We start from the raw sequence: 24,145 nt of genomic DNA on the forward strand, positions 1-24,145 counted from the left end.
CCACACGGGTGACGGACAGGAGCTGGACCCGAGAGGACTTGCAAACAGACTGCAGTCACATTTAAGAAAAGATCAGACTTGGTCCAAATCTGATGTGTAAAGATCCGCCTTCAGATTGGTCAAAAATGATCCCGTCTGTCTCACTTGAGGTTCTGACTTTTACCAAAAATAAAGTCACTTTCTTTTAATCCATCTTTGCTCGTGAAGAATTTGGGATATCATTTGTGTTACCCCACACATGAAATACACCCCGAAAATAGGGTTTTATCAACTTGAAAATATAGCCGGAGTCAACCCCGTTCTCTCTGGGGACAACACGGAGACGCTAATGCATACTTTTATTACCAACCGTGTTGATTAGTGTGATGCAAAACCACTACAATTACTCCAAACTGCTCGTGTGCTGACCAGGACCAGAAGGCGGGCCCTTATTACACCAGTTTTAAAATACACACATTGGCTCCCCGTGTGTTCCAGATTCCATTTTAAGATTCTTTAACTGGTTTTTAGACACCTCAGTGGAATCCCTCATAGTATGTATATACAAATATCTACAAACGTTTGTAGTTAAGGTAGGGGAAGTCTTCTATTTTTTAGATGCATCGCAATTGGAACATGGGCGATTGTAAAACCAATTAGTAAACGTCAATGATCAATTATTGTTTATTGTAAATAAAGTAATGCAAACAGTTCTAAAATTTCCCCTTAAGAATTGAACCTGGAACCTTCTTATTGCAAGGCATCATGCTGCTCCAGTTTTGCACACATTTCCATGGATTTTATAACAACAGGAATTAATTCAACTGTTTTTTTTAACAAATGTACTTTTTTCCAAAGTTGCAAGTGATGAATGCTTATTTAGTAGAATGACATGTCATGAATGCTTATTTAGTGGAATGACATGTGATTAGGGATGTCCGATAATGGCTTTTTGCCGATATCCAATATTCCGATATTGTCCAACTCTTTAATTACCGATACCGATATCAACCGATACCGATACTGATATATACAGTTGTGGAATTAACACATTATTATGCCTAATTTGGACAACCAGGTATGGTGAAGATAAGGTCCTTTTTTTTAAAAAATTAATAAAATAAAATAAGATAAATAAATTAAAAACATTTTCTTGAATAAAAAAGAAAGTAAAACAATATAAAAACAGTTACATAGAAACTAGTAATGAATGAAAATGAGTAAAATTAACTGTTAAAGGTTAGTACTATTAGTGGAGCAGCAGCACGCACAATCATGTGTGCTTACGGACTGTATCCCTTGCAGACTGTATTGATATATATTGATATATAATGTAGGAAGCAGAATATTAATAACAGAAAGAAACAACCCTTTTGTGTGAATGACTGTAAATGGGGGAGGGAGGTTTTTTGGGTTGGTGCACTAATTGTAAGTGTATCTTGTGTTTTTTATGTTGATTTCATAAAAAAACAAAAACAAAAAAAAAAAACAAAAAAAAAAAAACGATACCGATAATAAAAAAAACGATACCGATAATTTCCGATATTACATTTTAAAGCATTTATCGGCCGATAATATCGGCCGGCCGATAATATCGGCCGGCCGATATTATCGGACATCTCATGAATGCTTCTTTAGTTGAATGACATGTGATGAATGCTTCTTTAGTGGAATGACATGTGATGAATGCTTCTTTAGTGGAATGACATGTGATGAATGCTTCTTTAGTGGAATGACATGTGATGAATGCTTCTTTAATGGAATGACATGTGATGAATGCTTCTTTAGTGGAATGACATGTGATGAATGCTTCTTTAGTGGAATGACATGTGATGAATGCTTCTTTAGTGGAATGACATGTGATGAATGCTTCTTTAATGGAATGACATGTGATGAATGCTTCTTTAGTGGAATGACATGTGATGAATGCTTATTTAGTGGAATGACATGTGATGAATGCTTCTTTAGTGGAATGACATGTGATGAATGCTTCTTTAGTGGAATGACATGTGATGAATGCTTCTTTAGTGGAATGACATGTGATGAATGCTTCTTTAGTGGAATGACATGTGATGAATGCTTCTTTAGTGGAATGACATGTCAAACTGCATTCATCTACTTTCATTGAAGATGCATCAACTATCACTTTTAATGGAACTGTAGCACCTGAATCGTAATCAATCGTTAATCGTCTCTAATATCTAATGTCAATTAGTATGGCGCTAAAGTAGAGCCTTACTTTTCAGGAATTTCTGTCAGATATTTCTATGTAGCCTTTGATTCTGTCAAATATTTATATGTACTCTTTCATTTGTTTTGATTTGATTTGATTTGATTTGAGCTGAATTGGTAGTAGAACATGTATGGATTGTACTTGGTAGCACCGATGGACTTAGATCGGTGTAGGGTTGTTCAGATATCAACATGTTGGTACCAGTACCAACAAGTATTTCGATACTTTTCTAAATAAAGGGGACCACAAAAAAATTAATTATTGTCTTTATTGTAACAAAAAATGTTAGTGTACATATGAAACATATGTTTATTATTGTCATTTAGTCCTTAATAACATACTAGACAACGTGTCTTTTAGTAGTAAGTAAACAAACAAAGACTAATTAGTCGTATGCAGTAACATATTGTGTCATTTATACACCTATTATTTTGTACACATTATGAGGGACAAACTGTAAAAATGTATTATTAATCTACTTGTTCATTTACTGTTAATATCTGCTTATTTTCTCTTTTAACATGTTCTATGTACACTTCTGTTCAAATGTAATAATCACTTATTCTTCTCTTCTTTGATACTTGACATTAGTTTTGGATGATACCACACATTTAGGTATGGATGTGATACCAAGTAGTTACAGGATCATACATTGGTCATATTCAAAGTCCTCATGTGTCCAGGGACATATTTACTGACTTTATAAACATAAAATTAATTTTAAAAAAAGGAAAACATTTTTTGTGACGATAAAAAATATCAATGTAATCATAGTAGTATCGACTAGATACGCTCTTGTACTTGGTATCATTACAGTGGATGTCAGGTGTAGATCCACCCATGGCATTTGTTTACATTGTGACGGTGGTGAGCTATTGTATCCTCCTACGCTGTGTAGTGAAGCATGTTTAGCTATTCCTCCTCCTCCAGTGATAATATACTTGTAAGAAACTTACTTTAGTTGTCGCCATGGAGACCAGGATTAGTGATTTAGAAGTAACTAAAACACTGTGGATGGACGTTAGCCATGTATTAAAGCAGCTCTTCCTGAGGGTGTTTCAGTGTTATAACTTCACCTTTATCTTGACTTTTTACACCAAAATGCGTCCATTCTCCCTTTTCTGTCTACACACTGTGTCTGCTTGTAAGTACTCTGTGTGTGTGCGCTGCCCAACATGCTCCTCTGCTAGTAAAAGCAGCAATGTCACCACGTGACCACGACGCGCTGTCATACCCCTTCAAAAATAGAATATGAGGGACCGGTACTTTTCAAACAGAGTATAGTACTGTGTTTGATTCATTAGTACAGTGATACTATACTAGTACCACTATACTGTACAACCCTAGATAGGTGCCTAAAAAAGTAGAGGAGTGGATCCTTATGGAGCTTAGTCCCGGTGGATCAGACCAGTGAAGATGATCCACATCCAGCTTTCACTTCTCACCAGTCAGCACCTCACACTTGTGTGTTACATGTGTGTTCAATTTGTGTTCAATTTGTGTTCAATGTGTGTTCCATGTGTGTTCAATGTGTGTTCAATGTGTGTTCCATGTGTGTTCAATGTGTGTTCAATGTGTGTTCAATGTGTGTTCCATGTGTGTTCAATGTGTGTTCAATGTGTGTTCAATGTGTGTTCAATGTGTATTCAATGTGTGTTCAATGTGTGTTCAATGTGTGTTCAATGTGTGTTCAATGTGTGTTCCATGTGTGTTCAATGTGTGTTCAATGTGTGTTCAATGTGTGTTCCATGTGTGTTCAATGTGTGTTCAATGTGTGTTCAATGTGTGTTCAATGTGTGTTCAATGTGTGTTCAATGTGTGTTCCATGTGTGTTCAATGTGTGTTCAATGTGTGTTCAATGTGTGTTCAATGTGTGTTCAATGTGTGTTCCATGTGTGTTCCATGTGTGTTCCATGTGTGTTCAATGTGTGTTCAATGTGTGTTCAATGTGTGTTCCATGTGTGTTCCATGTGTGTTCAATGTGTGTTCAATGTGTGTTCAATGTGTGTTCAATGTGTGTTCAATGTGTGTTCAATGTGTATTCAATGTGTGTTCAATGTGTGTTCAATGTGTGTTCAATGTGTGTTCAATGTGTGTTCAATGTGTGTTCAATGTGTGTTCAATGTGTGTTCAATGTGTATTCAATGTGTATTCAATGTGTGTTCAATGTGTGTTCAATGTGTGTTCAATGTGTGTTCAATGTGTGTTCAATGTGTGTTCAATGTGTGTTCAATGTGTGTTCAATGTGTGTTCAATGTGTGTTCAATGTGTGTTCAATGTGTATTCAATGTGTGTTCAATGTGTGTTCAATGTGTGTTCAATGTGTGTTCAATGTGTGTTCAATGTGTGTTCAATGTGTGTTCAATGTGTGTTCAATGTGTATTCAATGTGTATTCAATGTGTGTTCAATGTGTGTTCAATGTGTGTTCAATGTGTGTTGAATGTGTATTCAATGTGTATTCAATGTGTGTTCAATGTGTGTTCAATGTGTATTCAATGTGTGTTCAATGTGTGTTCAATGTGTGTTGAATGTGTATTCAATGTGTGTGTATTCAATGTGTGTTCAATGTGTGTTCAATGTGTGTTCAATGTGTGTTCAATGTGTATTCAATGTGTGTTCAATGTGTGTTCAATGTGTGTTCAATGTGTATTCAATGTGTGTGTATTCAATGTGTGTTCAATGTGTGTTCAATGTGTGTTCAATGTGTGTTCAATGTGTATTCAATGTTTGTTCAATGTGTGTTCAATGTGTATTCAATGTGTGTTCAATGTGTGTTCAATGAGTGTTCAATGTGTATTCAATGTGTGTTCAATGTGTGTTCAATGTGTGTTCAATGTGTGTGTGTTCAATGTGTGTTCAATGTGTGTTCAATGTGTGTTCAATGTGTGTTCAATGTGTATTCAATGTGTGTTCAATGTGTATTCAATGTGTGTTCAATGTGTGTTCAATGTGTGTGTATTCAATGTGTATTCAATGTGTGTTCAATGTGTGTGTATTCAATGAGTGTTCAATGTGTGTTCAATGTGTGTTCAATGTGTGTTCAATGTGTGTGTATTCAATGTGTGTTCAATGTGTGTTCAATGTGTATTCAATGTGTGTTCAATGTGTATTCAATGTGTGTTCAATATGTGTGTATTCAATGTGTGTTCAATGTGTGTGTATTCAATGTGTGTTCAATGTGTGTGTATTCAATGCGTGTTCAATGTGTGTTCAATGTGTGTTCATTGTGTATTCAATGTGTGTGTATTCAATGCGTGTTCAATGTGTGTTCAATGTGTGTGTATTCAATGCGTGTTCAATGTGTGTTCAATGTGTGTTCATTGTGTATTCAATGTGTGTGTATTCAATGTGTGTTCAATGTGTGTGTATTCAATGCGTGTTCAATGTGTGTTCAATGTGTGTTCATTGTGTATTCAATGTGTGTTCAAAATGTGTTCAATGTGTGTGTATTCCATGTGTGTTCAATGTGTGTGTATTCAATGTGTGTTCAATGTGTGTGTATTGAATGTGTGTTCAATGTGTGTTCAATGTGTGTTCAATGTGTGTGTATTCAATGTGTGTTCAATATGTATTCAATGTGTGTATTTGACAAGCTGAGCTGATGTGTCCTTCTTGGTCCCAGGTGAAAGAACCAGGATGAACATCTGGGAGGTTGCTGAGATTGGACTTTGTTAATCAGAAGCCTCTTGGTGGCGCCTGCAAGAGAGCAGCAACATGTGGAAAGTCCACAGCTCCTGCTGGTTCCTCATGGCGCTGGCCCAGGTCCTCACCACGGAGGGTAAGTGCAGGAGCAAGACTTCAGTCGGGCGGGATGTTTCTCTCTTAAATTCTTATTGAGGAATCCTATCTGAGGAGGTAGCTAGCGCCTCCCAGGCACGTGTGAGTAATGCCACTCTGAGGACCGTGCGTGGCTCAGGCGGGCGAGCTGTGATTAGTGGCTATGTCTCAGAGCAAGTGTGATGTTGTGCAGTTGTTGCCAGAGGCATCAGACATGTTTGCTTTCTGTCTCACAGCCGGCGCTCGCACATTTTACACCTCAAACATGACTTTTAATCACCGCCACTTTTAGCTGTGATTGAATCTCTCTCTGCTGTGTCTTAGTGGGCAGACTCATGCTCCGCTTATTAGTCTTTCATCACTACTGGAAGTCATTGATGAGTGCTTGAAAAGTTGGCTTCTGTCTCCTGCAACATATCACACAAGTTATTCCTGTTATTTCCTCTGCTGGATCTGATCCAGTAGGCCCTTAAAACCTGCTCTCATGCAAGTGGATGATATCTGCACAACAAAGTTATGATTATTGAAGTATTATTGGAGCAAAACAACCATATTTTCACACTATAGAGTGCACCCGTATATAAGCCACATCCACTAAGTTATACAGGAAAAAATGTTCTTTCCCTATATTTAGCCACACCCCACCATAAACTGCAGATATATATATATATATATATATATATATATATATATATATATATATATATATATATATATATATATATATATATATATATATATATATATATATATATATATATATATATATATATATATATATATATTTATATATACACATATATTTATATATATATATATATATATATATATATATATATATATATATATATATATATATATATATGTATATATATATATTTGTTATAAAATGAGTTGTTTACACACAAATGTTTATTTACATACCTTAATTGTTTCCAAACGGTGTCTGTAACACAGCAGTAAAACGGCTGTTCAAACAAAATGTCAGTCATGGTCATGTAGCCACTAGCTGTACAAGCTAGCTCTCTAATCAGCCAAACAGACTCAATAACTCCACGCTGACGTTTTAGTGAATTCACTGAGGAATTTGTGAAAGTGAAACAATACAAAAAGAATGTAAGTTAATAATACTAACACAGACACTCGTAAACCTGTTAGCATATTAGCTAATGCTAACGACGCTAGCTTGATTACATTGTGATAGCAGGTACAAATATGCATGAAAACAGGGTTAGGGTTAGGGTTAGGGTTGCTGTACCGGTCCCTCATTTTTGAACGGGTATGACAGCACGTCTCCAAAGACATGCACCTGGGGATAGGCCCCTCCCACCTCCAAAGACATGCACCTGGGGATAGGCCCCTCCCACCTCCAAAGACATGCACCTGGGGATAGGTTGATTGGCAACACTAAATGGTCCCTCGTGTGTAAATGTTGTCTGTCTATCTGTGTTGGCCCTGTGCTGAGGTGGCGACTTGTCCAGGGTGTACCCCGCCTTCCGCCTGTGTGCAGCTGGGATAGGCTCCAGCACCCCCTGCGACCCCGTAAAGGACAAGCGGTAGAAAATGGATGGATGGACACATTTGTTGATTATTGATGAAGCAAAATGGTGGTCACTTGTTGGCAGCAACCACCAGAGGTGCTGTTGTCAAATGTATGAGTGGAGAAGGACCACACAAGAAATATGAACCATCAAAATGACATTTTTTACATTGTCCGATCTCCAGTATCATCATCATTCTCTAATGTATTGTTTTTAGAGTGCAGTTTTAAATCGTTTGTACTAAAAACTCAACTAATGGAGTTTTTGAACTCCTTTTGTGTTGGAAAAGAAGCACAGCTTGTTGAATGTAAACATAAACCCTAAATAGAAACAAGCAGAGGCTATTAAACACACTTATTTCTTATTATTAATAACATTTGTCATCCATGTTGCTTCCACTTCCCATCTGGGCTGCACAACACTTCATTACAAACAATATCCCCGAGTCGGCACGCTTCATTAAACCGCGTCTCGCCCTAATATCTTTTTAATGCTTTTGTATAATTGAATTAAATGGCTTAGTGGAGTCTTGTAAAGTTTGTGTTCGCCACGACCGAGTCCACATGTCCGACACTCTTCCTCAGGCTGTAAGAGCGTCTTCTTCTTCCTTGACACTGTGTGTGTGTGTGTGTGTGTGTGTGTGTGTGTGTGTGTGTGTGTGTGTGTGTGTGTGTCTGTGTGTGTGTGTGAGTGAGTCCACATGTCCGACACTCTTCCTGCGGCTGTAGGAGCGTCTTCTTCTTCCTTGACACTGTGTGTGTGTGTGTGTGTGCGTGTGTGTGTGTGTGTGTGTGTGTGTGTGTGTGTGTGTGTGTGTCTGTGTGTGTGTGTGTGTGAGTCCACATGTCCGACACTCTTCCTCAGGCTGTAGGAGCGTCTTCTTCTTCCTTGACACTGTGTGTGTGTGTGTGTGTGTGTGTGTGTGTGTGTGTGTGTCTGTGTGTGTGTGTGTGTCTGTGTGTGTGTGTGTGTGTGTGTGTGTGTGTGTGTCTGTGTGTGTGTGTGTGTGTGTGTGTGTGTGTGTGTGTGTGTGTGTGTGTGTGTGTGTGAGTGTGTGTGTGTGTGTGTGTGTGTGTGTGTGTGTGTGTGTGTGTGTGAGTGTGTGTGTGTGTGTGTGTGTGTGTGTGAGTGTGTGTGTGTGTGTGTGTGTGTCTGTATGTGTGTCTGTCTTTCATCTGTATTTGCACAGCTGCTTCACTGTCTTCCTCAGCCTTTCATGACATATTCCCTCCACATCTGATCCGGGCCAGGTCCAGGTCCAGGACCAGGACCAGGACCAGGACCAGGACCATGGTCTGCTGTGTGTCAGTGAGCAGCAGTTCTTATTCTGCTGGACTTTGTGGTCCTCCAAGGAGATGATTCCACTGTTTTGGTACTTTGAATAGTTTTATTTCCATTCACACGTCTTGAGTCAGGATCCAAGAGGACACTTTAGTCCCGTGATCAGAACTTTCATGGTCGCCTTTTGACCAACTGGTCATGCGGTCTTTGGGTTCTTGTCTGCTGGCTTGGTAGAGCAACTTGAGGGTTCCAGGTTCCATCCCTAGTCCCAGTCCTTGGGCAAGACACTTGACCCACCTGTTCCCAGTGCCACACTGCTTTCAATGTCACTTAGATGACGGCTTTCACTATGTAAAGCACTTTGAGTCTCTAGAGAAAAAGCGCTATATAAATATAATTCACTCCCCTTCACATGTCACTGACTAAATGAAATGATATTGTGGTGGTGTGGACTTTGGCAAGTCAGTCCAGAACACACCTGAGGCCAGGTGAGACAACAGCTGCCTACTAAGAAGACTCCCGGTCCAAAGTATGTGCACCAGTAGAAGTTATTAGAGGTGTGCGCCCAGGCCACGCCCCCTTTTGAATATGCAAATCATATTGAAAGTAGCCATGTGCTAAGTGATTGAATTCTTGTTGACCAATCACAAGTCAGTGGGAGGTGCTTGTTTCTAGTGTTTAGCCCCAGCGTGTTTACTTGTGTGTGATATCATGTGCGATACAAGCAGTCCTGCAGAGTGTTTACTTGTGTGTGATATCATGTGCGATACAAGCAGTCCTGCAGCGTGTTTACTTGTGTGCGATATCATGTGTGATACAAGCAGTCCTGCAGAGTGTTTACTTGTGTGTGATATCATGTGCGATACAAGCAATCCTGCAGAGTGTTTACTTGTGTGCGATATCATGTGTGATACAAGCAGTCCTGCAGAGTGTTTACTTGTGTGCGATATCATGTGTGATACAAGCAGTCCTGCAGAGTGTTTACTTGTGTGTGATATCATGTGTGATACAAGCAGTCCTGCAGAGTGTTTACTTGTGTGCGATATCATGTGTGATACAAGCAGTCCTGCAGAGTGTTTACTTGTGTGTGATATCATGTGCAATACAAGCAGTCCTGCAGAGTGTTTACTTGTGTGTGATATCATGTGTGATACAAGCAGTCCTGCAGAGTGTTTACTTGTGTGCGATATCATGTGCAATACAAGCAGTCCTGCAGAGTGTTTACTTGTGTGTGATATCATGTGTGATACAAGCAGTCCTGCAGAGTGTTTACTTGTGTGTGATATCATGTGTGATACAAGCAGTCCTGCAGAGTGTTTACTTGTGTGTGATGTCATGTCTGATACAAGCAGTCATGCAGAGTGTTTACTTGTGTGTGATATCATGTGTGATACAAGCAGTCCTGCAGAGTGTTTACTTGTGTGTGATATCATGTGTGATACAAGCAGTCCTGCAGAGTGTTTACTTGTGTGTGATATCATGTACGATACAAGCAGTCCTGCAGAGTGTTTACTTGTGTGCGATATCATGTGTGATACAAGCAGTCCTGCAGAGTGTTTACTTGTGTGTGATATCATGTACGATACAAGCAGTCCTGCAGAGTGTTTACTTGTGTGCAATATCATGTGTGATACAAACAGTCGTGTAGAGTTTACTTGCGTGTGATATCATGTGTGATACAAGCTGTCCTGCAGCGTGTTTTATTGTGTGTGATATCATGTGCGATACAAGCAGTCCTGCAGAGTGTTTACTTGTGTGCTATACAAGCAGTCCTGCAGAGTGTTTACTTGTGTGCGATATCATGTGTGATACAAGCACTCCTGCAGAGTGTTTACTTGCGTGTGATATCATGTGTGATACAAGCTGTCCTGCAGCGTGTTTTATTGTGTGTGATATCATGTACGATACAAGCAGTCCTGCAGCGTGTTTTATTGTGTCTGATATCATGTGCGATACAAGCAGTCCTGCAGAGTGTTTACTTGTGTGCGATACAAGCAGTCCTGCAGCGTGTTTACTTGTGTGTGATATCATGCGATACAAGCAGTCCTGCAGAGTGTTTACTTGTGTGTGATATTATGTGCGATACAAACAGAGTGTTTACTTGTGTGTGATATCATGCGATACAAGCAGTCCTGCAGAGTGTTTACTTGTGTGTGATATCATGTGCGATACAAGCAGAGTGTTTACTTGTACAACGCTGGACAGACAGTTAACATCTAAATGTCCTCCAATAGGCACTAGGAGCTAGCAGCTACACAACAGCTAAGCACACAATAGCACACAAGCTAGACATAGCTAATAATCATTGAACAATAAAAGGTGACATTTGTCAATATAAAGATGTATCAAATAATTATAGTTACATATTACTTACACATACAAAGTTATTAGAAAGTATCCAGTAACAAACGTGTCCGCACCATTGAACTTATTTCGCCATTGAACTAACTTGATGAAATATTTTAAACAGTAGGTGTAACAACCAAAACAAATACTACTTCACTTCAACTTAAAGACAGTATAAGTTCATTACATGAATATGTTTTTTGCGCATGTTTTGCATCATGGGTAGTTATGCACATTCGACAGTAAGGTCATTACGTGTTCTATGATGAACTACATTCCTCCATAACAGAGATAAACAGCTCTGATATATTTCTGTATTACTAAAAAGAACACTGATTTTGTTGAACTAATTTGACCCAAACATTGAACAAAGTCAAATAGAAATTAGACAACAAGAGAAGTATCCAACACTTCAAGATGTAGATCATCTACATCTACTATATGATGTGTCTGAGTGGCTGGACAGGACGGATACAAAAAAAAGAAAACATTAATAAATAATATTTTCTTTAAATCAATATTTGATTTTTTGTGATTCATTTGAATTTTTATTTTTTTTGGACCCCCCTAGTAAGCACCTATTCCTTCTCTTGTTTCAAGCCAGCTGAGCCATTAGCACTTGCTCTTGGTGTGTAACATCAGTCTCCAGTGATAATAATACTTGTAGAATGTAAACATGTCGTCCATGCAGGTGATGATTATTAACAGATCAAATGAGAATATGGTGTCAAATGTGTGTATCAACTCATTACGTACAAAGTGAAATATGTCAAGTTTTTTTGTTTTGTTATCATTTTGATGATTGTAGGTTCTGACATTTTTAGGGATGATGTTTGATAAGGAATTATCCAGTTCAAGCCTATTATCGAATCCTCTTATCCAACAGATTCCTTATGGATTCTCTTACGGAGTCCAGATAGGTTGTTGTATATGGGAAAAAAAAACACGATTGATTGATTGATTGATTGACAATATTTGGTTTAACAAACGTTTACTTTTATTATATAATAAACAAATAAAATCTAATAAATAAATAAATATTGACTGTTACCCACCTAAAAAAATAAAATAAAATAAATAAATATTGACTGTTGTTACCCAAAGAATATTAAGTGGGATTTTTCAGAGAAACAAATATATACAGTAACACAAAAACAAGCTGTCTCTGTGATCACTATAGGTGTATAAATAATAATATAGTGTTAAATAAAATCAGTCCCTTGGGCACAAAACTGAAAATAATACGGCTCTCCAAAAAGTGCACTTCTGCTGCTATTGGAACATAACTGTTTGTTATGATGCTTTGAAATTTTTGCACTTTATTTCTTTATTGACAGAAAATTCTATGAAGAGAAAAGTTGTTTGCAAATGTGGTTACAATGCTAAAAAATGAAAAGTTAAAGCTAAAAAAAGAAATACACTTTATTGAGTTAACATTATTTGTTTATGGGGGAAAAATGTTTTGAGCTAGAGAATATAACAACTACACTACCCAGCATGCAACGGGAGTTACGAGCATGCGCGGTAGCCCCGAAAAGTGTTGCATGTTGCCACGCTGTGAAAGTAAACGTCAAGAAGTCAGCCAACACGCCTCGTCTGCATTATTTATAATTAGACAGACAACACATCTACAGTGTGATTTTGTAACGTTTACAAAGAAAGAAAAACAAAAGTTCAAAAAGGGAGCTGTGTTGTATATATATGTATGTGCTGCGGTGTTGTATATGTTGTATATATATGTATGTGCTGCGGTGTTGTATATATATGTATGTGCTGCAGTGTTGTATATATATATGTATGTGCTGCGGTGTCATATATGTTGTATATATATGTATGTGCTGCAGTGTCATATATGTTGTATATATATGTATGTGCTGCGGTGTCATATATGTTGTATATATATGTATGTGCTGCGGTGTCATATATGTTGTATATATATGTATGTGCTGCGGTGTTGTATATGTTGTATATATATGTATGTGCTGCGGTGTTGTATATATATGTATGTGCTGCAGTGTTGTATATATATGTATGTGCTGCGGTGTCATATATGTTGTATATATATGTATGTGCTGCGGTGTCATATATGTTTTATATATATGTATGTGCTGCGGTGTTGTATATATATGTATGTGCTGCGGTGTCATATATGTTGTATATATATGTATGTGCTGCGGTGTTGTATATATATGTATGTGCTGCAGTGTTGTATATATATGTATGTGCTGCGGTGTCATATATGTTGTATATATATGTATGTGCTGCGGTGTCATATATGTTGTATATATATGTATGTGCTGCGGTGTCATATATGTTGTATATATATGTATGTGCTGCGGTGTTGTATATACATATGTATGTGCTGCGGTGTCATATATGTTGTATATATATGTATGTGCTGCGGTGTCATATATGTTGTATATATATGTATGTGCTGCGGTGTTGTATATATATGTATGTGCTGCGGTGTCATATATGTTGTATATATATGTATGTGCTGCAGTGTTGTATATATACGTATGTGCTGCGGTGTTGTATATATATGTATGTGCTGCGGTGTCATATATGTTGTATATATATGTATGTGCTGCAGTGTTGTATATATATGTATGTGCTGCAGTGTTGTATATATATGTATGTGCTGCGGTGTTGTATATATATATGTATGTGCTGCGGTGTCATATATGTTGTATATATATGTATGTGCTGCGGTGTTGTATATATATATGTATGTGCTGCGGTGTCATATATGTTGTATATATATGTATGTGCTGCAGTGTTGTATATGTTGTATATATATGTATGTGCTGTGGTTGCTTTAAGAAGGTTGCGACAGCTGCCGTAAAGGAGGTGCGTTGCTAGCCTGGTTGCTATGTTTCCGGTTGGTGGTAAAAGTGTTGGTCATGTGTTTGTAGTCTGCTCAAATCTCTCAGTAAAGTTATTTGTTGGATTATACCTTTTGTTTTGAACTTTATTACACCTTGGAGCGCTTTTTCCCGTCCATTGTTTTCCTGCTTTCGCTATCTGCGCCTAATGACTGAGCTACGTGACGTCATTTCTTGTGATGTCCTTCGGAGCATTTATTGTCGGGACGGGATTCCACTCTTTTTCTTTACTATCTCGATCACGGGTACCGGTTCTCAAAAAGGTATTGGAGTCCGAGGACTCGGTTCTTTTCTTATCAAACAACCGGGGAAACTGGTTTGGAGTATCATCCCTACATAAACCGGGGAAAGCGGTTTGGAGTATCATCCCTAGACATTTTAATATGGAGCTTTTCATCAGCCATAATCCTGAAAATAAGTGTCATGTTGTCCACAATGATTCCTTGTATAAAGCAACCATTGCATTTGTTTTGTTTTCACCTGCATCCCTAAACATGTTTGGTGTCACTACTATAATAATACAAGGAAGTCTAAGTCTACTAAAGTGTTGAAGTTGAATGAAGCTGCTTATGAATGATAAATAATATTTGGAGCAAAGTGTTTGCCAGAATAAAGAAGGTGCTTGGTAATATTTGTGATGATTTCCCCGAGTAAGCAACCGTCTTGTCTTTTATCAATCTGAGGTTCATTTCTTTTGTCCTGCCGCCGTCCTCTGTGAGCGTCGCCATGGCAACCGGACACATGGAGTGTGACTTACAAGTGTTTTGGGCAACACAGCGATGACTTCCTCCCGCAGCACATGATTAAAGCGTTATTTAGTGAATAACAATTCCCACTCAGCTCTCCTCAGAGGCTTCTCCCGACATTGTGGAGTGAGAGATCTTTGCAACATGCAACAGACGCCCGGCTGACAATCAATCAGGACTAAATGTGCTGCTTCTTCTGGGAACTATCAGAAACATGTCGTACAGAGCAGACAATACCAACGCGGGGTTAATTCCATTACTCTCAGGTGTTGGCTGCTTATGTCTGCAATGGAACAGAAACAGTCAAGCTAGGACTGGACAATTATGAGCATATAAGTCGCACCCACTCAATTAAAAAAATATTTGCCATATATAAGCCGCACCTGACTAAAAGTTGCAGATATATAAGTTGTGAAATGAGTTATTTACACAAAGTCTTTATTTACATACCTTAATTGTTTCAAAACTGTGTCTGTAAAACGGCTGGTCCAACAAAACAGAAGCGCAAGCTAGCTCTCCAATCAGCTAAACCGACTCAATAAAAAAGTAGCAATGATAGTCACACACACACACTAGGTGTGGCAACATTATTTTCTGCATCTGACCCTTCACCCTTGATCGCCCCCTGGGAGGTGAGGGGAGCAGTGGGCAGCAGTAGTAGCCGCGCCCGGGAATCATTTTTGGTGATTTAACCCCCAATTCCAAGCCTTGATGCTGAGTGCCAAGCAGGGAGGTAATGGCTCCCATTTTTATAGTCTTTGGTATGACTCGGCCGGGGTTTGAACTCACAACCTACCCATCTCAGGGCGGACACGCAAATGATGTAAATTAGTACAACAAATAAACCTCAACAAGAAAAACAATATTATTAGTAACAACAATAAATTACAATAAACATTTTTTAAATACAATTAATTTTTTTCTTTGATTTTTTTCAAATTCCGTTTTTTTAATTTGTTCTACCATAAAGTGTGTGCCTTTTTTGTCATGAATTACATTTTGAATACAATTTAAACATACTTGCAATACATCTTTAGACAATGTTGACCAGTATTATAAGTCATAGCTCAGTAATTGTGTAAACATATCAACGGGTGTACATTATGATCGTGTCAGGTACGTTTTTTTAAACCTTTATTTTGTTAGTGCAGTCGGGCCAAATGTTGTGTACAGAGCCATTATTGTGAAGGGAGGAAGTGTGTGTGTGTGTGTGTGTGTGCTGTTCTTCTCAGCTTGACGAGTAAGGAGACGACTTTAGGCTGTTAAACAAAACTCTCAAGTTAACACACGACTGCTGTTTGTACATTGATGTTACATCCATGATGTCGTAAACAACAACACACCATATGACATGTGTGTGTGTATGATTGTTTGTACATTGATGTTACATCCATGATGTCGTTAACAACAACACGTGTGTTGTGTGTGTATGATTGTTTGTACATTGATGTTACATCCATGATGTCGTAAACAACAACACAACATATGACATGTGTGTGTGTATGATTGTTTGTACATTGATGTTACATCCATGATGTCGTTAACAACAACACGTGTGTTGTGTGTGTATGATTGTTTGTACATTGATGTTACATCCATGATGTCGTTAACAACAACACATGTGTTGTGTGTGTATGATTGTTTGTACATTGATGTTACATCCATGATGTCGTTAACAACAACACGTGTGTTGTGTGTGTATGATTGTTTGTACATTGATGTTACATCCATGATGTCGTTCACAACAACAACACGTGTGTTGTGTGTGTATGATTGTTTGTACATTGATGTTACATCCATGATGTCGTTCACAACAACACAACATATGACATGTGTGTGTGTGTATGATTAATTGTACATTAATGTTACATCCATGATGTCGTTAACAACAACACGTGTGTTGTGTGTGTATGATTGTTTTACATTGATGTTACATCCATGATATCGTTCACAACAACACAACATATGACATGTGTGTGTGTATGATTGTTTTACATTGATGTTACATCCATGATGTCGTTCACAACAACACATGAGTTGTGTGTGTATGATTGTTTGTACATTGATGTTACATCCATGATGTCGTTCACAACAACACAACATATGACATGTGTTGTGTGTGTATGATTGTTTGTACCTTGATGTTACATCCATGATGTTGTTCACAACAACACACTTTGAGTGACGGACTGAAGAGGTCAGAGTTGACGACAAGAGAAATGAATGTTTGTGTGTCAAAGGTGACGCTGGATCGTACAGTTTGTCAGAGTCAAGAGACCCAACAAACTGAAACACCTCACCGTCGGCGGCTTCTCCATATTTTCATGGATAAATGTCCGTCGTTTGGTCATTTTTGGCTGCTTTGCTGGGTTAGCTACCCAGTAGGGCGTCTTTTTATTGGTTAGCTGTCTTCTTGTTCGGTGGTCTCAGGCAGGTTTGGAACACCAACCATCTTGTAAGTCAAAGGTCCAACACAAAGTGGAGAGGCAGTTCGTTCCTCAACAAACTGCTGAGTTGATGCACTGGGAATGGGAATGGTCAAAGGTAGAAGAGAAAGACGCCTTTAGGGATCTTTTGTGGAAGCAAAGCCGGAGAGACTTTAAAGCTTCATGTCCGAGTGCAGTGGACAATCAAGGTGTTCTGAAATGTCATTACTGGAAGTCAAAGCTGAGCCAGAACCTGTAAGAACTAGAACACCCACGTCCATGACATCACCTATTGGCTGTGGTTAGCGCCATCGCTGTAGCTTCCCGTGAAAGACCTTTTACACCTACTTTTATTTACAATGTTTGGTTTTCACAGAGCGCTTTCTTCTCAGCAAAGCAGAGGAAGTCCTAATAATATCTGTCAAGCAAGCATTTATTTATTTATCATTTATCATTTGTGGAGCCACAGGCCTTTCAAATACAAAAGAACATTCTAGTTGGCTCGTCATCTGCAAAGTCAGCTGTAAAAACATGAAGTTATTAGAAAATAAACACCTACAAGTGCTTCTTCATGGGATCAGATACAACACTTCAGTTCCAACTGGCGTTAAAAAGTAGACTTGTGCAATGTAGAGTCAACTATAATCTACATGAAGGAGCCCACAATAGTTCTTTTTGAAATGTTCACATTATGTAATACATCCATAAAGTGTATAAAATGGAGTAGATGAGTTATTGTGATGTAAAGAAATTACATATTTTGATACATTTTCCAAGGTGATTTTCCGTATTTAGAAATGAAATGTTGATGCTCCTTAGACACACCTAATAAATGTGTTTGATGGTCACAACATCAAACATTATGTCTCTACTTTTACTAAAACAATAACCTTAAAGGCCTACTGAAAGCCACTACTAGCGACCACGCAGTCTGATAGTTTATATATCAATGATGAAATCTTAACATTGCAACACATGCCAATACGGCCGGGTTAACTTATAAAGTGACATTTTAAATTTCCCGGGAAATATCCGGCTGAAACGTCGCAGTATGATGACGTATGCGCGTGACGAAGTCAATCAATCAATCAATCAATGTTTATTTATATAGCCCTAAATCACAAGTCAGTTTAACGGAAGTTATGGTACCCCGTAGAATCCTATACAAAAAGCTCTGTTTTCATTTCATAATTCCACAGTATTCTGGACATCTTTTGCAATTTGTTTAATGAACAATGAAGGCTGCAAAGAAGACAGTTGTAGGTGGGATCGGTGTATTAGCAGCGGACTACAGCAACACAACCAGGATGACTTTGTTGGAGAGCAGACGCGCTAGCCGCCAACCTCACCTTGACTTCCTACGTCTCCGGGCCGCCAAACGCATCGGGTGAAGTCCTTCGTCCTTCCGCCGATCGCTGGAACGCAGGTGAGCACGGGTGTTGATGAGCAGATGAGGGCTGGCTGGCGTAGGTGGAGAGCTAATGTTTTTAGCATAGCTCTGTGCGGTCCGGTTGCTAAGTTGCTAAGTTAGCTTCAATGGCGTCGTTAGCACAGCATTGTTAACCTTCGCCAGCCTGGAAAGCATTAACCGTGTATTTATATGTCCACAGTTTAATAGTATTGTAGATTTTCTATCTATCCTTCCAGTCAGGGGTTTATTTCTTTTGTTTCTATATGCAGTTAAAGCACGATGCTATCACGTTAGCTCGTAGCTAAAGCATTTCGCCGATGTATTGTCGTGGAGATAAAAGGCACTGAATGTCCATTTGGCGTTCTGGACTCTCATTTTCAAGAGGATATAGTATCCCAGGTGGTTTAAAATACAAATCCGTGATCCACAATAGAAAAAGGAGAGAGTGTGGAATCCAATGAGCCAGCTTGTACCTAAGTTACGGTCAGAGCGAAAACAGATATGTCTTGCACTGCATTCTAGTCCGTCACTCTAACGTTCCTCATCCACAAATCTTTCATCCTGGCTCAAATTAATGGGGTAATCGTCGCTTTCTCGGTCCGAATCTCTCTAGCTGCGTTGAAAACAATAGTAAAATATGAGGGAGTGAACAACTGACAATGTCACGCTACTTCCGGTAGGGGCAAGGCTTTTTTTTATCAGAGAGCAAAAGTTGCGAACTTTATCGACGTTGTTCTCTACTAAATCCTTTCAGCAAAAATATGGCAATATCGCAAAATGATCAAGTATGACACATAGAATGGATCTGCTATCCCCGTTTAAATAAAACAATTTCATTTCAGTAGGCCTTTAAAAACAACTTAAAGCTTTGTCCAGGTGTTTATTGACATATAATATTCATTAGGGCTGTGAATCTTTTCAATTTACATTCCTGGGGGTAACAATTCCATTCAGAATGAATTCTCCATTCAAAAGCCATACTTTTTAATAACATTCAGTGATGAACTACATACTCCATCAAATACATCAACAGCTGTTATAAATGTCTATTTTACTTACAAGAAAACTGCTTTTGTTAATACAATTCTAGCCGAACATTGAATAAAGTCAAATACAAATAAGAAGTATCCAACACTTTTCGGGACGGTATAGCTCGGTTGGTAGAGCGGCCGTGCCAGCAACTTGAGGGTTGCAGGTTCGATCCCCGCTTCCGCCATCCTAGTCACTGCCGTTGTGTCCTTGGGCAAGACACTTTACCCACCTGCTCCCAGTGCCACCCACACTGGTTTAAATGTAACTTAGATATTGGGTTTCACAATGTAAAGCGGTTTGAGTCACTTGAGAAAAAGCGCTATATAAATGTAATTCACTTCACTTCACTTCACTTCTAAAGTCAATGTGTAGAGCAGATATAGATCATCTACATCTAAAGTCAAAGTGTAGAGCAGATATAGATCATCTACATCTAAAGTCAATGTGTAGAGCAGATATAGATCATCTACATCTAAAGTCAATGTGTAGAGCAGATATAGATCATCTACATCTAAAGTCAATGCGTAGAGCAGATATAGATCATCTACATCTAAAGTCAATGTGTAGAGCAGATATAGATCATCTACATCTAAAGTCCATGTGTAGAGCAGATATAGATCATGTACATCTAAAGTCCATGTGTAGAGCAGATATAGATCATCTACATCTAAAGTCAATGTGTAGAGCAGATATAGATCATCTACATCTAAAGTCAATGTGTAGAGCAGATATAGATCATCTACATCTAAAGTCAATGTGTAGAGCAGATATAGATCATCTACATCTAAAGTCAATGTGTAGAGCAGATATAGATCATCTACATCTAAAGTCAATGTGTAGAGCAGATATAGATCATCTACATCTAAAGTCAATGTGTAGAGCAGATATAGATCATCTACATCTAAAGTCAATGTGTAGAGCAGATATAGATCATCTACATCTAAAGTCCATGTGTAGAGCAGATATAGATCATCTACATCTAAAGTCCATGTGTAGAGCAGATATAGATCATCTACATCTAAAGTCCATGTGTAGAGCAGATATAGATCATCTACATCTAAAGTCCATGTGTAGAGCAGATATAGATCATCTACATCTAAAGTCCATGTGTAGAGCAGATATAGATCATCTACATCTAAAGTCCATGTGTAGAGCAGATATAGATCATCTACATCTACTATATGACTTGTGTGAGTAGCTGGACAGGACAGATTGAAAGAAGACCTTTATTTTTTTAAATCAATTAAAAATTGTTAGATAATCGCGATTCATTCTGAAATTGTTCTTTTTTTTGACACCCCGACTATTGATGTTGAAATAACTTTTACAGCAAATGAATATTTTCTCCAAATATGTGCTGTCGGTGTCCGTGACTACTAATAACCAGTACCAGCCCTAGGGTCTCTGCTAGACTTCTGCCAGTGGCTTTCAAAGAAGAGTCCACCTGTGAAGGTCCACGGTGTACAGATGGATGTCTTGGAAACATTGCAATGAAACCAGGACTGTACTTTCAGGGACCAAAGTGGTTGTGTGCTGAACTTTCATCAAGACAAACTTCACAAGGTCCTCTAGAAGAGTGTTTCTGTCCTGAGTAAACACGTCCTGGTAGTTTTCTCTCCCATGTCTTGTTTGAATGTGGCCCCCGTGGAGGTCTCCCGTACCAAGTCTCTTTCATCAGCCGCACATAAGGAGACAATGAGCGGGAGAGTAAGCATGGCAAGGTGCAGCCACGGCCCTTGGGTCGCCTCCCTGACGAGCACTTCAAATCCTCATTAGGGGTTTTCATCCAAGGAAGGAGGGATTGTGTTGGATTAGTGCTGTGTCACAATGTTAGTGCTGCGTCACAATGTTAGTCCTGTGTCACAATGTTAGTGCTGTGTCACAATGTTAGTGCTGTGTCACAATGTTAGTGCTGTGTCACAATGTTAGTGCTGTGTCACAATGTTAGTGCTGTGTTACAATGTTAGTGCTGTGTCACAATGTTAGTGCTGTGTCACAATGTTAGTGCTGCGTCACAATGTTAGTGCTGTGTCACAATGTTAGTGCTGTGTCACAATGTTAGTGCTGTGTCACAATGTTAGTGCTGTGTCACAATGTTAGTGCTGTGTCACAATATCAGTGCTGCGTCACAATGTTAGTGCTGTGTCACAATGTTAGTGCTGTGTCACAATGTTAGTGCTGTGTCACAATGTTAGTGCTGCGTCACAATGTTAGTGCTGCGTCACAATGTTAGTGCTGTGTCACAATGTTAGTGCTGGGTCACAATGTTAGTGCTGCGTCACAATGTTAGTGCTGTGTCACAATGTTAGTGCTGCGTCACAATGTTAGTGCTGCGTCACAATGTTAGTGCTGTGTCACAATGTTAGTGCTGTGTCACAATGTTAGTGCTGCGTCACAATGTTAGTGCTGTGTCACAATGTTAGTGCTGTGTCACAATGTTAGTGCTGTGTCACAATGTTAGTGCTGTGTCACAATGCTAGTGCTGTGTCACAATGTTAGTGCTGTGTCACAATGTTAGTGCTGGGTCACAATGTTAGTGCTGCGTCACAATGTTAGTGCTGCGTCACAATGTTAGTGCTGTGTCACAATGTTAGTGCTGTGTCACAATGTTAGTGCTGCGTCACAATGTTAGTGCTGCGTCACAATGTTAGTGCTGTGTCACAATGTTAGTGCTGTGTCACAATGTTAGTGCTGCGTCACAATGTTAGTGCTGTGTCACAATGTTAGTGCTGCGTCACAATGTTAGTGCTGTGTCACAATGTTAGTGCTGCGTCACAATGTTAGTGCTGTGTCACAATGTTAGTGCTGTGTCACAATGTTAGTGCTGCGTCACAATGTTAGTGCTGTGTCACAATGTTAGTGCTGCGTCACAATGTTAGTGCTGTGTCACAATGTTAGTGCTGTGTCACAATGTTAGTGCTGTGTCACAATGTTAGTGCTGTGTCACAATGTTAGTGCTGTGTCACAATGTTAGTGCTGCGTCACAATGTTAGTGCTGTGTCACAATGTTAGTGCTGTGTCACAATGTTAGTGCTGTATCACAATGTTAGTGCTGTGTCACAATGTTAGTGCTGCGTCACAATGCTAGTGCTGTGTCACAATGTTAGTGCTGTGTCACAATGTTAGTGCTGTGTCACAATGTTAGTGCTGTATCACAATGTTTCTGCTGTGTCACAATGTTAGTGCTGTGTCACAATGTTAGTGCTGCGTCACAATGTTAGTGCTGTGTCACAATGTTAGTGCTGTATCACAATGTTTCTGCTGTGTCACAATGTTAGTGCTGTGTCACAATGTTAGTGCTGTGTCACAATGTTAGTGCTGTGTCACAATGTTTCTGCTGTGTCACAATGTTAGTGCTGTGTCACAATGTTAGTGCTGTGTCACAATGTTAGTGCTGTGTCACAATGTTTCTGCTGTGTCACAATGTTAGTGCTGCGTCACAATGTTAGTGCTGCGTCACAATGTTAGTGCTGTGTCACAATGTTAGTGCTGTGTCACAATGTTAGTGCTGCGTCACAATGTTAGTGCTGCGTCACAATGTTAGTGCTGTGTCACAATGTTAGTGCTGTGTCACAATGTTAGTGCTGTGTCACAATGTTAGTGCTGCGTCACAATGTTAGTGCTGTGTCACAATGTTAGTGCTGTGTCACAATGTTAGTGCAGTGTCACAATGTTAGTGCTGCGTCACAATGTTAGTGCTGTGTCACAATGTTAGTGCTGTGTCACAATGTTAGTGCTGTGTCACAATGTTAGTGCTGTGTCACAATGTTGCTGCTCGTCATGCCGAGTGCTGACATGCTCAAACACAAACTCCTTCTGCTGAGGAAGGCAAAGACTTGCTACTTTTGTACATTCATTTCATCTGCTTTGGACTATTGCAAGTCTATCTTCAACAAGTCAACTCTAAAGAGACTTCAGACGCTACAACATGCAGCTGCCAGACTTTAGACCAGACCAGTGCACCAAGACCAGTCCACATCAACCCCGTTTGATCCAGTCTTCATTGGCTTCCAGTCAGAGTCAGTTGAAGATTTTAGTCCTGACTTTATGTGCGTCACATGGTGGGGCCCCTCAGTACATCACTGACTTGTTACACCCCTACTCCTCAGTTGCATGGTGGGGCCCCTCAGTACATCCCTGACTTGCTATGCTCCTACTCTTCAGTTGCATGGTGGGGCCCCTCAGTACATCCCTGACTTGTTACGCCCCTACTCCTCAGTTGCATGGTGGGGCCCCTCAGTACATCACTGACTTGCTATGCTCCTACTCTTCAGTTGCATGGTGGGGCCCCTCAGTACATCCCTGACTTGCTATGCTCCTACTCTTCAGTTGCATGGTGGGGCCCCTCAGTACATCACTGACTTGCTATGCCCCTACTCTTCAGTTGCATGGTGGGGCCCCTCAGTACATCCCTGACTTGTTACGCCCCTACTCTTCAGTTGCATGGTGGGGCCCCTCAGTACATCACTGACTTGTTACGCCCCTAC

General features: G+C 39.3%; 1 protein-coding gene across 9 annotated transcripts in view; it reads left to right on the forward strand.

Annotated features, from left to right (window-relative positions):
- The window catches only part of adgrl2a (adhesion G protein-coupled receptor L2a), a 252,691-nt gene that overhangs the window by 51,044 nt on the left and 177,502 nt on the right, over positions 1-24,145 (forward strand). For all 9 annotated transcript variants that reach the window (XM_062028640.1, XM_062028632.1, XM_062028634.1 and 6 more), the window contains exon 2: positions 5,836-5,991. In XM_062028640.1, coding sequence (XP_061884624.1) covers positions 5,928-5,991 — 64 coding nt within the window. In that variant the 5' untranslated portion in view covers positions 5,836-5,927. The remainder of the gene's footprint in view (positions 1-5,835; positions 5,992-24,145) is intronic.

This window comes from Entelurus aequoreus, linkage group LG19, assembly GCF_033978785.1.
Source record: "Entelurus aequoreus isolate RoL-2023_Sb linkage group LG19, RoL_Eaeq_v1.1, whole genome shotgun sequence".
Classification (NCBI taxonomy): Eukaryota; Metazoa; Chordata; class Actinopteri; order Syngnathiformes; family Syngnathidae; genus Entelurus; species Entelurus aequoreus.